Source organism: Ovis canadensis, chromosome 3 (assembly GCF_042477335.2).
Source record: "Ovis canadensis isolate MfBH-ARS-UI-01 breed Bighorn chromosome 3, ARS-UI_OviCan_v2, whole genome shotgun sequence".
NCBI classification, from domain to species: Eukaryota; Metazoa; Chordata; class Mammalia; order Artiodactyla; family Bovidae; genus Ovis; species Ovis canadensis.
This window is the reverse complement of record NC_091247.1, coordinates 200,345,826-200,360,040: the sequence shown is the minus strand read 5'-3', so window position 1 is coordinate 200,360,040 and position 14,215 is coordinate 200,345,826. Positions and strand designations below refer to the sequence as shown.

At 39.4% G+C, this 14,215-nt stretch overlaps 1 protein-coding gene across 2 annotated transcripts in view; it reads left to right on the top strand.

Annotated features, from left to right (window-relative positions):
• SLCO1C1 (solute carrier organic anion transporter family member 1C1) overlaps positions 1-14,215 on the top strand; it is a 69,836-nt gene that overhangs the window by 24,919 nt on the left and 30,702 nt on the right. For both annotated transcript variants that reach the window (XM_069585591.1, XM_069585592.1), the window contains exons 4-7: positions 2,488-2,612; positions 7,750-7,896; positions 10,116-10,214; positions 13,917-14,162. In XM_069585591.1, coding sequence (XP_069441692.1) covers positions 2,488-2,612; positions 7,750-7,896; positions 10,116-10,214; positions 13,917-14,162 — 617 coding nt within the window. The remainder of the gene's footprint in view (positions 1-2,487; positions 2,613-7,749; positions 7,897-10,115; positions 10,215-13,916; positions 14,163-14,215) is intronic.

Here is a 14,215-nt window from a genome sequence, read left to right as displayed (position 1 = left end):
GACAGAGGATGAGATGGTTAGATGGCATCACCAACTCAATGAATATGAGTTTGGGTAAACTCCGGGAGTTGGTGATGGACAGGGAGGCCTGGCGTGCTGTATTTCATGGTCTCGCAATGAGTCGGACACAACTGAGTGACTGAACTGAATACCACTGGCCCCCTGTTCAAGCACTTCTTTGTTTACTTAAACAATAGAGCTTAAATAAGCACAGACCACACCTATAGCCCCCATCTTATAACTAAGAAAACTGAAATTTGAAAAGGTTGTCATTATAGTATTTAGTGACAAAAGTGGCACTTACATAAAATTCTATTTATTCAAGATCTAAATAATTTTATATGCAGCAGTTGCCTTCTGATAGATTAAACAGAAAGCTCAAATAACCAAAACTTTCAAATTACTACCTAATTGCTATTGATAGTCATTTTAAGAGCATTTAGGTTTTATATTGGGTTAGCCAAAAAGTCCATTAGGGTTTTTCTGTAAACATCTCATGGAAAAACTCAAATGTACTTTTGGCCAACCCAGTAATAATCCCTGGTATCTCTGGAATTATATTAAAGAAAGAAAATTATATTTACCATGATTTTAATGCTAAATGTTCTCCTCTGTAGCTAATAATCTTTAAAATTTATTCTCATTAAATAGTTCTTTTTTTAAATTTTTCTGAGGTTTATTATAAAAATATTCAGACATATAAAAAAGAACTTAAAAGAATTGCACAGGAACATCCATACACCCAACACCTGAGATGTTACTTGTCTTTGTAACTTAGGAAACCTATTTTGGTCAAGGATTCATTTGATAAAAGTGCCAAAACTATGAACCTCTTCCCTTAAATATATATATACAAAAATATTTTTATTTTTCCAGTGGGGTTCATAGACCCATTGACGTGTAGGTTACGCAACACTGATATGCGCTGTATGCTTAGTCATTCAGTCATATCCGACTTTTTGCAACCCCATGGACTGTAGCCCACCAGGCTTCTCTGTCCACAGGATTCTCTAGGCAAGAATACTGGAGTGGATTGCCATGCCCTCCTCTAGCAGATTTTCCCAACCCAGGGATCGAACCAAGGTCTCCCGCATTGCAGATGGATTTTTTACCATCTGAACCACCAGGGAAGCCCTGACATAAGATAAGCCATTTACAAATCTGAATATGTTAACAAGTCAATACATCTTGACCTTATTGTGTTAAATAGCTATTACTATTTTAAACATTACTATGATGATTAGCCTTTAGTCACATAATGCCTGAACAAAATGAGAATCAAGGTGATGTGATTCCTTTCATCAGTTACCTCTGCCCTGAACGGTGCTTGTGGAGCAGAAAAAATGACTTCTGAAGGGTAATTTGCGAAGGAGTATGGTGCTATGACAAACCTAGATAGCATATGAAAAAAGCAGACATCACTTTGTCAACAAAGGCCCATATAGTCAAAGCTATGGTTTTTCAGTAGTCATGTATGGATGTGAGAGTTGGACCATAAGGAAAGCTGAGTGCCGAAGAATTGATGCTTTTGAATTGTGGTGCTGGAGAAGACTCTTGAGAGTCCCTTGGACTGCAAGGAGATCAAACTAGTCAATCCTAAAGGAAATCAACCCTAGATATTCATTGGAAGGACTGATGCTGAAGTTGAAGCTCCAGTACTTTGGCCATCTGATGAGAAGTGGTGACTCACTGGAAAAGATTCTGATGCTGGGAAAGATTGAAGGCAGAAGGAGAAGAGGGTGGCAGAGGAAGAGATGGTTAGATAGCATCACTGAGTCAATGGACATGAATTTGAGCAAACTCCAGGAGACAGGGAAGGATAGAAAAGCTTAGCATGCTACAGTCCATGGGATTGCAAAGAGCTGGACACAACTTAGCAACTGAACAAAACAATAATGGTGCTGGAGAGCTATAGATGGAATGATCACAGTCCTACCATCTGGCATTGGCTCCTCAATCCAGCTGCCATAGTAACCTTATAAACAGAGAACATTAGAAATGACTTAGAGCCAGATTAATAAAATGAAGACTAGGATACTGTCTGGATAAAGGGTTCAAAAAGCCTAAGTATCATTCTCAGTTCTCTAGAATCAACATTCCAGATGTTCTACTAAATTTACAACTCCAAGTATAGACATTGATTGTAATTTATTGTTTTCAGAGATAAGCATGATGTTATGGAATGTTTGATATTTTTTCACCAACAGAGTAGGTGATTTATAGTTATTATTTTATATTAAAATGAGCCTCTCCAAATCATTCTTTTATTGTCTTTCATGACACTGGGCAGTTGGTTCAGATATAGTGTAATATATGTGAAGCAGATATTCTAGCACTCTCTTCAGAAAACTGTACTGTTAAATGCTGGTTTGATTTAGTGATATAGATTCAGAGAGAGCTGTAGATTCATACAGGTATCCTAGTGAGTCAAGTAGTATACTTATAATGTTTTTCATATGATGCTAAGAAAATGTTCTTTTTATACAGGTACAAATATGAAAGGTATTCTCCTATCTCCAATTCCACTCTCAGTATCTCTCCATGTCTCCTGGATTCAAATAATTCATTATCAATTCCAGTTGTGGAAAAATCACAATCCAAAATAAATAATGGTAAGATGATTACTTTTTACTTGAGTAAACAAGTTATTTTTAAAGTCTTTATAGGTGATTTAGCATGTGGTATACGATTTTTACTGTCAAAAGCTTTACTAATTGAGATATTATAGTGCCATTAAAAAAAATCATAGAATATAAAGCTGAAGCTCCAATACTTTGGCCCCCTGATGTGAAGAGTCAACTCATTGGAAAAGACCCTGATGCTAGGAAAGATTGAGGGCAGGAGAAGGGGGGGCAACAGAGGATGAGGTAGTTGGATGGCACCATCAACTCAATGGACATGACTTTGAGCAAACCCTGGGAGATAGTGAAGGCCAGGGAAGACTGGTGTGCTGCAGTTCATGGCATCGCAAAAAATCAGACAGAACTTAGTGATTGAACAACAAAAACAAAAGCAGTATATCATGAGATCTTAAGAAAATACTCAGAAAATCAAATATTATAGAAAGATGGTGCATTAATTGCTGATGACTGGGAAAGTTTACAGCAGTTCTAAATAATGTGTACTGTGAAACAGGGTAAAACAAGTTCAACATGTACAAATCTCATATAAAGTAAATTTATTTTTTCCCCAAACACAGTTTAATTTTTGTGTTCAGCCCCTTTTCATCAAAATGGCAAAAACGTGATGTCAATTTGTCCCTAATCTCGACCCACATTCCCAGGGGTAGCTTACATTCTAAGGAGCTTACATAATTTCCCTTTAGGGGGAAATTGTGGGAGGGGAGGTCTTGGTATTATCAGTCCTCTGTCAGCCTAAATATTTAAAATCCTTCTGGCCACAGTGTTTGTTCATACACGTCATCTTGGGGTCATCTTATGTCCACATTTGTGTCCTTTACAGCATAGCAGCTCTCTTTGATGCAAAAGTGACCATCATGGAAACATGAAATAATTCTAGTTTCCACAAAAGTTAGGGTTCAGGGAATTTTGTTAGCATATCCAGAGTTCCATGTGGCTGACCCACATTGCACAGCAAGGCTATGTGTGGGCCATGCTTGGGAGCATGAGAACCATCTCTTCTGTGTTATTCTAGGCATTGGAAGCCCCATGAAGAGGCAGGGGCAAGGATGCTTAGCAATACCGCATTTCGTCCTTGGGCTCTTGCTACCTCCCTGGCTCTACCTGTCCGTGGTGGCACAGGTTTCCTTACTTATGGAGTCCATGAATCTACCCACAGGTCTTTGCCATGTCTCTGGGATGCTGCACTGGTGGACACTCAAATCCTCTCTCCCCACAGACCTTCAGCACCAATAGGCTCAACCCTTCCTCTCCACTACCCTCATCTCTCTCCTACTCCTAGGCTGCAGAATCCACTTCTATAGAGGCAATGTGGAAGCCCTTCTTTTACATACTTGCTATCCATCAAAATCTTTTATCTATACCATAAAACCTTTTCACTCCCCTGACATCCTCATTGATGCTTTCCTTTGAGATGTCCTTTTCCTGGCAAATGACTCTGACTCTGAATGAGTCAGACTCAGAGAGGCTTGACTTTGAATGAAAGCAAGGATAGGAGAATTAAAAAAAAAAACTGAAATATGAGGAGAAAAATGGGGGTGGTCATATACATGTAAAAAGTTTATCCTATCCTGCTGTATGAAAAGAAGGCATTCTAGAAGAAAAGGAAAGCATGAAAGATACATTTGGGAGAACATATATAAATCAATGAATGAAAACAGAGGGATTGTTTATTCAAGAATATAATGGATATTTGGACCATAAAAAAAGCTGAGTGCCGAATAATTGATGCTTTTGAACTCTGGTGCTGGAGAAGACTCTTGAGAGCCCATTGGACAGCAAGGAGACCAAACCAGTCAATTCTAAAAGCTATCAACTCTGAATGTTCACTGGAAGAACTGATGCTGAAGCTGAAGCTCCGATACTTTGGCCACCTGATGAGAAGAAACGACTCATTGGAAAAGACCTAATGCTCGGAAAGATTGAGGACAACAGAAGAAGGGGGCAAAAGAGGATGAAATGGCATCACCAACTCAATGGACATGAGTTTGAGCAAACTCTGGGAGATAATGAAGGAAAGGGAAGCCTGGTATGCTGCAGTCCACAGGATTGCAGAGTCAAGACATGACTTAGCCACTAAACAACAAACATTTAATTCAGTTTAATTCAGATCCACAAAAAGAAGCAAGGAGACAGACTAAAGGATTTAGACTTTGGTCCGTACATAAGGTACAGTCATTGAAGATATTTTGGGTTTGGTTTTGACACTCAAGGGAGAGACATGTTATAAATGACAATGGGTGTGTGTTTCTGTGCTGTCGTTTCCAACCCTTTGTGACTTCGTGGACTGTCGTCTGCCAGGATCCTCTGCCTTGGAATTTTCCAGGCAAGAATCCTGGAGTCGGCTGCCATTTGCTTCTCCAGGGGATCGTCCTCAAAAGCAATCAAACCTGCATCTCTTGTGTCACCTGCATTGGCAAGCAGTTTCTCTATCATTGTGCCACCCAGGAAGCCCATAAATGACAACACAACTAATATTTAAACCTTTCATATTAAAAAGAGAAATGTAGGGTTTAGGGGTGGGGGATGAAATTTTAATGTAAAGATACAAATTATTAGGCAGGTACAGAATATAAGACTCACAAATCAATGCTTTTCTTTCCTTTAAATGAAATCCTGTTCACTTAAAGTCATAGATATATAGAAACCTTAGATACAGTGGACACAAGCATATCCTAAAGTGGTTAGAGGAGCAAATAGAGGACTCATCTTGGGAGAATGACATTCTAACATGTATACTATCATGTAAGAATTGAATCGCCAGTCTATGTCTGACGCAGGATGCAGCATGCTTGGGGCTGGTGCATGGGGATGACCCAGAGAGATGTTATGGGGAGGGAGGTGGGAGGGGGGTTCATGTTTGGGAATGCATGTAAGAATTAAAGATTTTAAAATTTAAAAAAATAAAAAACTAAAAAAAAAAAATGCTCTGCATGCAAACCCCATTTCCTGCAAATATTTTAGAGCAGAACTGTCTACCAGAACTTCTGTAGTGATGGGAATGTTCTATATGTATACTGTCCACTGGTGGCTCAGACGGTAAAGAATCTACCTGGAATGCAGGAGACACAGGTTTGATCCCTGGATCAGCAAGATCCCCTGGAGGAGAGCATGGCTACCCACTCCAGTATTGTTGCCTGGAGGATCCCATGAACAGATGAGCCTGACAGGCTACAGCTCATCGGTTGCAAAGAGTTGGACATAACTGAGTGACTAACACATACATACACACATAGTAACTATTAGCCCCATGTGACTATTGCATACTTAAAATATAGCCAGTGAGACTGGGGAATTGAATTTTTAATTTCATGTAATTTTAATTAATAAATTCCAGTGGCCACCTGTGACTTGTGGCCACCGTAATGGAAAGCCCAGAGCTAAAGTGTCTACATGTATCTACAAGACTCCTCTATCAACAACAATAGAATCCCTTAAAGTCAGGGCTGAAATTGACACTGGAATCAATGTTGAAAAAGGAGTCCCATTGTATTTTGGGGAGTGAAATAAAAATCCAGAGAAGTTAAGTGAAATATCCCTGGTCACTTGGCTACATTTCTAGGAGAGGCAAAATCAGAACTAAACGTCACATGATTGCACAGTAATCTTTTCTGTCACAAAGTCTGATTCATCCACACAAAAGCATTCACCCAAGTTCTTAATAACCCACACTTCACTTTCAAAAATTACTTTAAAGTTACTAGAAGGGAAAATATCTCCTACCTCATAAGATTCTTAGGATAATTTGATTTGAAAATGTCTGCAAACCACTTAGCTCAGTGCTTGCCAGAAAGGGAGCTTCCAGAAGTGGTGATTGTTGGAGGTAGTTAATATTGTCACTTTTGTTAAAGTCACCTAACTGTATTTAATTACGATATGGGGAGTAATTATTCTACTTAACATGATCATATTAAGACATGACTTTTATGAAAGCATTTAAAATTTTTAGCTTTGACTTTCCATCAGAAGCTTCTCTCTTTTTGGAATTGTTGTACCACTAAAGCATGAAAGTGTCAGTCCCTCAGTCATATCTGACTCTTTGCAACCCCATGTAGCCTTCTGGACTCCACTGTGCATGAAATTCTCCAAGCAAGGATACTGGAGTGGAGAGCCATTCCCTACACCAGGGCATCTTCCAGACTCATGGATTGAACATGGGTCTCCTGCATTGCATTACAGGCAGATCCTTCACTATCTGAGCCACCAAGTATGGTTTTTAAGTTTTATATGAATTTGTTTCTGAAATTTGAGCCCTGAATACATCTGTTCACTATCAAACAATTTTAGTTTAGGCAATGCTGCTAAAATTTGAAGTATCACCCATATAAAATTTGAAATTCAGATAAACCTTCAGTTCAGCTCAGTTCAGTTGCTCAGTCGTGTCCGTCTCTTTGCGACCCCATGAATCGCAGCACGCCAGGCCTCCCTGTCCATCACCAACTCCCAGAGTTCACTCAGACTTGTGTCCATCGAGTCCATAATGCCATCCAGCCATCTCATTCTCTGTTGTTCCTTCTTCTCCTGCCCCCAATCCCTCCCAGCATCAAAGTATTTTCCAATGAGTCAACTCTCTGCATGAGGTAGCCAAAGTACTGGAGTTTCAGCTTTAGCATCATTCCCCCCAAAGAAATCCCAGGGCTGATCTCCTTCAGAATGGACTGGTTGGGTCTCCTTGCAGTCCAAGGGACTACTCAAGAGTCTTCTCCAACACCACAGTTCAAAACCTTGGTCACCAATAAAACTGCAAGTGATTTCTGTTGCAAAATAGAAAGTTTAAAGATTAAGGCAAGAAAAGTCTTTGTTCAAATTTTTCTATTTTTGTCCCAGATTGGATATTGTATGTTACTGAAGTCTAGGAATTCAAATAATGCAGTAGTAATATGAAATAAAAAGAAAGAAAATAAGAAATAAGAACAATAGATTTCCTTGGTCAGTTTCTGGAGGATTTACACTACCTAAAATATCGTGCTCCAACTCCTATCAATCAATTTATTGCTGATTTTACTCCTGCATTCTCATGCATCTTTAGGACAACTTGTAGATATACAGAATAAATGTTTAACTTCAATAGTGATTGAATTTCAATCCTCTTGTTTGCTTTCCTTTTAAGAATGTCAAGTTGATGCCAGCTCCTCCATGTGGGTTTACGTCTTCCTGGGAAACCTTCTTCGTGGATTTGGAGAAACTCCCATTCAGCCTCTAGGCATTGCCTACCTTGATGATTTTGCTAGCCAGGACAATGCGGCTTTCTATATTGGTAATTCCCACCTCATTCATCTTCCTGGGGTGCAGGATACCTGGTTTTCTCAACTCTATTCTCAACTAAATAGGATGCGGAAGATTTTATATTTCATATCTAACTCCTCTATTCAGATCACACTTTTCTGAAGTTCACACTGAGGGTTTGGATAGTGAAGAAACTTCAGTTAAAAGGACCTAATGCATTAGGGAAAGAATATCGGATTAAAAGAAATTATCTGTGAGCTCAACTTCTATAATGTATGACCTGTATCTTTATGGATACAGAAGGACAAGAGCCAGGCCTGAGCCACTCTTTTCTAGAATAGGTCCCAGTGCATAAAATAGTAGCTAAAATCACAAAAAAAAAAAAACAAAAATAGGTGTGTTCGGTCATTCAGTCACGTACAACTCTTTTCCACCCCATAGACTATATCCCACCAGACTCCTCTGTCTTGGGCTTTTCCAGACAAGAATACTGGAGTGGGTTGCCATTTCCTCCTCCAGGGGATCTTCCTGACTCAAAACAAAAATATAGCAATCCAAAGCCAGGTGAATCAAAGCAGCATTTGGGTGCCTCTTATGTTCTGAAAGCTAAATTTGTTCTCTGTTTCATACATTAGTCTTGGTTTCTGGTGGTTCTGATCTTCTGAGGGTTTCACCTTGAGAGACAGAAGGACAAGATTTAAATTCATTAAGGCAGTGGGATGGGGGGCAGGTGGCACTGTGCCTGAATGGAGGAGCTTGGTGGGCCCCAGTCCATGGGGTCGCAAAGAGTCGGATATGATGAGCGATTTCACTCACTTAGCTATAGCTAGGTATAGCTCTGTCCTGGCTAGTCACACAGAATTCCAGAGGGTTCTGATGACAGCCAAGTATGCTATATGTAGTTAAAAACAGGGCACCTGTTCTAATGGGAAGCTGCAGCTCAGATCAGGATGTAGAACAGAAGCTCCATCACATGTGCTAGGCCATTACTCTGGGGACCAGAAGAAAGATTGTAGCCAGGAGATGCATACAGATGTCATCGTGTCCCTGTCCTGTCCAGGAGCTCAGAGGCTGCTCTTCTCCTTTGCCCTCTTTTCTATTCTGTAAAAGATCTGGTATGAGTTTCCCAGGTGGCTCAGTGTTAAGGAATTTGCTTGCCAACACAGGAGCCACAGGAGATGTGGGTTTGATCCCAGGTTCAGGAAGATTCTCTGGAGGAAGAAATGGCAACGCACTCCAGTATTTTTGCATAGGAAATCCTATGGACAGAGAAGCCTGGTGGGCTACAGTCCACGGGGTCATAAAAGAGTTGGATATGACTTAGTAACTGAACAAAAATAACAACAAAACTGAGGTGTCGAAAGTTTAAGAAAAGTGCCAAAGACCACAAGACTGAGCCCTTAGCCCAGATGTGGTTCTTCCACTGCGCAGTGTGACACTGTGGGGGCCCGCTGCTCAGCTGGACTGTTTGGTATGTCCTTCCTCCACCTACAGCCCATGGGGTCACAGAGAGTCAGACACTATTGAGCATACATGCATAGACGCAACTGCTATTTACTCTTCCAGTTAATCTCTCAGGGATATGTGCAATATGGTCTGTGATGAAATAAAAGGCAGATGGGTGATATTTTGCAAGGAAGAGCAGACTTGCTGGTTACTAGAAATGATGTCATTGAGGAGATCTGCTCCAGCTACCTGGAGCTGCCCAGGTGGGTCAGGAGCATTGCAGAGTGCACCTCTCCCCTCTCTCAAGCCAAGCTCCTTTGCTTGAGCTGCATAGTTACTGTGTTCACAGGTGGTCTCCTGGAAGCTCTAAACACAAGCTCTTTCCCATTAAGATGGAAGAAATAAATTTTAATGTCGAAACAAGTCTTATGGTCAATTAAACAACTGACCATAAAAGGTTTTTGAAAGACTGTCAGAACAGTATAATTCTGATTTTTATCACCAGGGGGAATCCAATCCAAATTTTAGGGGAGTAAAATTTGTTCCATTTGCCAAAATTAGCTGAATCTTAGTGTTGTTTTCTTACTAAAATGTAATTAATGCCTTAAAGATGCTCATTCTTCTTCCAACACTGAGAAGAAGTTATTTCCAGACTCAGTGAGGTTGAAAAGTTGACAAATTAAGCACCCTTAAGGGAAGAGTTGATGAAATATTTTCAGTGACTAACTGGATCTCATGCATGTTTCCTGTTTAAAAATTTATTAATCTATAAGAGCAAAGAAATGGTACTTTTGTATTTTGCAGGATGTGTGCAGACGGTTGCAATTATAGGACCAATCTTTGGCTTCCTGTTAGGCTCGTTATGTGCCAAACTGTATGTTGACATTGGCTTTGTAAATCTAGGTAAGGACATTTATTTCTATTTATTCATTTATTTTAGTTACTGTAATTTTTAATGGGAATAGTGTCCAAAATATCAAATTTTTTTTTTTACAAAATGATAGATGGTAGTCTTTCATAAAATGAAAATAATCCTTGAAAACTTATTACTTATACAATTATCACACACCCTAATAAATGGAACATGAAAAATAGGTGGTGATTATAACCAGATGACCCATAGTTTGTTAATCAGTTGTATCATTTTCCACTTCTGGTTTCCCAGTTTAAAGGCATTCAAGCTTAGTTAAGACTAACAACTGTGGCTTCTTGTTGGCTTCAGGTGAATCAACATTTACTACAGTCACATCAATTAATAACATATTTCTGGACTTTGCAAAAAGGCCAACAATTGAAAGTCTCTGGCAAATAAAATTCCTTTCTTTAATGTACAAATCTTTTTTAGTTGAAGGAACGTTACAGTGAGACTAACTTTCCTTCTGGAGGAATGCTTGTGGAGAGAATAAATGAGGACTTCATCTCTCCATAGCTGTTAATTTATTTCTTTCTTTATAAGATGTAGGCCATAGACATAGACAGAAATTTTCTGTTTTTCTGAAGAATTCCTAGAAAGCAGTTAAAATCAAGAAAACAAATTTTATTTTTAAAAATTTTGGAATTGCCTCGTCACTAGTGTATGTTACAAAGGATTATTATGTTACAATAGAATGCAAAACACTTGCGCTAGCTGTTCTTTTTTAATCAAATAACCGGAATAGGCATTCCAGGAATTTTGTTTGTTCATTTATTACTCCTCAAATTTATTTCATGTCTACTCTAACTCAAGTGATGTTCTACCAAAGTGAGCAAAATAGTTGATTCCTTGACTTCATGACATTTAAAATCTGATCATGGCAACTGATATAGATAAGAAAGGGTTGGCATGATGAGAGGTACAGAGGAAAATTGTGAAAAGGAAGCCTTGAACATGCAGTGATAAACTAAATCAAACATTTCACTGAGTATAACATAGTGCCGATCAAGCTTAATTGTCAAAGGATTCTCATAGAGTGTAGTAGAGTTAGAGTATAATAGAATGTTTCACACGTTCTTATATATATATTTTAAACTGTATTTGCTTAAAATACATTTGTCAATGCTTACATTTCAAATAAGAAACAGTATTAAAAGTTTTATAATGAATAAATATTGATGTTTTAATTATTAAAACATATACAAATCTTGTATCAGACCTAGAATATCTCTGAAATATCACTAATCATCATTTAATAAATAACATTCTGAGTGGCTCAGATTAGATTTAGACGAGAGCATATAGGGTCTTTTTCTTTCAGCAAAATCCTAGACATTCAGTGTGTAAATCAGATGAAAATGGCACTCATGTGGAGAGGCAGCAGAAGGTTTTAAACCCTCCTAAGTCTTTCTCACATGTTGCTTTCCTCCTGTCATAGGTCCTGGGGTCCCTCTGCAGAAGCCCAGAGCAGAGTGAGAACCCCTCCCAGACTCTAGATTCTATACTTTTAATCTAAGGAATGAAAGAGAAATAATTTTGCTCTGAAGACATCTTCTTTCCTTTAATAAGCAAGATCATAATAACTTCCAGTTCAGTTCAGTTGCTCAGTCATGTCTGACTCTTGTGACCCCATGAATTCCAGCACGCCAGGACTCCCTGTCCATCACCACCTCCCGGAGTTCAGCCAAACCCATGTCCATTGAGTCGGTGATGCCAACCAACCATCTCATCCTCTGTTGTCCCCTTCTCCTCCTGCCCTCAATCTTTCCCAACATCAGGGTCTTTTCAAATGAGTCAGCTCTTCACATCAGGTGGTCAAAGTATTGGAGTTTCAACTTCAGCATCAATCCTTCCAATGAAAACACAGGACTGATTTCCTTTAAGATGGACTGGTTGGATCTCCTTGCAGTCCAAGGGACTCTCAAGAGTCTTTTCCAACACAGTTCAAAAGCATCAATTCTTCAGCGCTCAGCTTTCTTTATAGTCCAACTCTCACATTCATACATGACCACTGGAAAAACCATAGCCTTGACTAGATGGACCTTTGTTGACAAAGTAATGTCTCTGCTTTTGAATATGCTGTCTAGGTTGGTCATAACTTTCCTTCCAAGGAGTGTCTTTTAATTTCATGGCTGCAATCACCATCTGCCGTGAATTTGGAGCCCAGAAAAATAAAGTCAACCACTGTTTCCACTGTTTCCCCATCTATTTGCCATGAAGTGATGGGACTGCATGCCATGGTCTTAGTTCTCTGAATGTTGAGTTTTAAGCCAATTTTTTCACTCTCCTCTTTCACCTTCATCAAGAGGCTCTTGGTTCTTCACGTTCTGCCATAAGGGTGGTATTATCTGCATATCTGAGGTTGTTGATATTTCTCCTGGCAATCTTGGTTCCAGCTTGTGCTTCCTCCAGCCCAGCATTTCTCATGATGTACTCTGCATAGAAGTTAAATAAGCAGGGTGACAATATACAGACTTGACGTACTCCTTTTCCTATTTGGAACCAGTCTGTTCCATGTCCAGTTCTAACTGTTGCTTCCTGACTTGCATACAGGTTTCTCAAGAGGTAGGTCAGGTGGTCTGGTATTCCCATATCTTTCAGAATTTTCCACAGTTTATTGTGATCCACACAGTCAGAGGCTTTGGCATAGTCAATAAAGCAGAAATAGATGCTTTTCTGGAACTCTCTTGCTTTTTCCATGGGGCAATTTGATCTCTGGTTCCTCTGCCTTTTCTAAAACCAGCTTAAACATCTGGAAGTTCATGGTTCATGTACTGTTGAAGCCTGACTTGGAGAATTTTAAGCATTACTTTACTGACGTGTGAAATGCGTGCAACTGTGTGGTAGTTTGAGCATTCTTTGGCACTGCCTTTCTTTGGGGTTGGAATGAAAACTGACCTTTTCCAATCCTGTGGCCACTGCTGAGTTGTCCAAATTTGCTGGCATATTGAGTGCAGCACTTCCACAGCATCATCTTTCAGGATTTGAAATAGCTCCACTGGAATTCCATCACCTCTACTAGCTTTGTTTGTAGTGATGCTTCCGAAGGCCCATTTGACTTCACATTCCAAGATGTCTGGCTCTAGGTGAGTGATCACACCATCGTGATTATCTTGGTCATGAAGATCTTTTTTGCACAGTTCTTCTGTGTATTCTTGCCACCTCTTCTTAATCTTTTCTGCTTCTGTTAGGTCCCTACCATTTCCATCTTTTATTGAGCCAATTTTTACATGAAATGTTCCCTTGGTATCTTAAATTTTCTTGAAGAGATCTCTAGTCTTTCCCATTCTATTGTTTTCCTCTATTTCTTTGCACTGATCTTGAGGAAGGCTATCTTATCTCCCCTTGCCAATCTTTGGAACTCTGCATTCAAAAAGGTATATCTTTTCTTTTCTCCTTTGCTTTTTGCTTCTCTTCTTTTCATAGCTATTTGTAAGGCCTCCTCAGATAGCCATTTTGCTTTTTTGCATTTCTTTTTCTTGGGGATGGTCTTGATTCCTGTTTCCTGTACAATGTCATGAACCTCCGTCCATAGTTCATCAGGCACATGTTCAGATTATTTAAAAAGTTGTCATGTATGAATTGTTGTGTATTTTTATGATGCGATAGAGCTAATGCTAGGATTTTTAAGAGGCTTATTTAATATACTAGCTTTGCTGTATATTTCTCTAGCCACTCTTTCTCTTTTTCAGATCATATAACCATCACCCCAAAGGACCCACAGTGGGTGGGTGCCTGGTGGCTTGGCTATCTCATAGCAGGAAGCATCACTCTTCTGGCAGCTGTGCCTTTCTGGTGTTTACCAAGGACTCTTCCAAGACCCAGGAGCAGAGAGGACTCCAGTTCCTCCTCTGAGAAATCTAAGTTTATTATGGATGATCTCACAGACTACCAAACACCTCCTGGAGAAAAAGCAAAAATCATGGAAATGGCAAGAGGTAAGCCCAATTGTCTTTGGTTGTGAAGCACTTTCCATATTTCTGTTGAAATT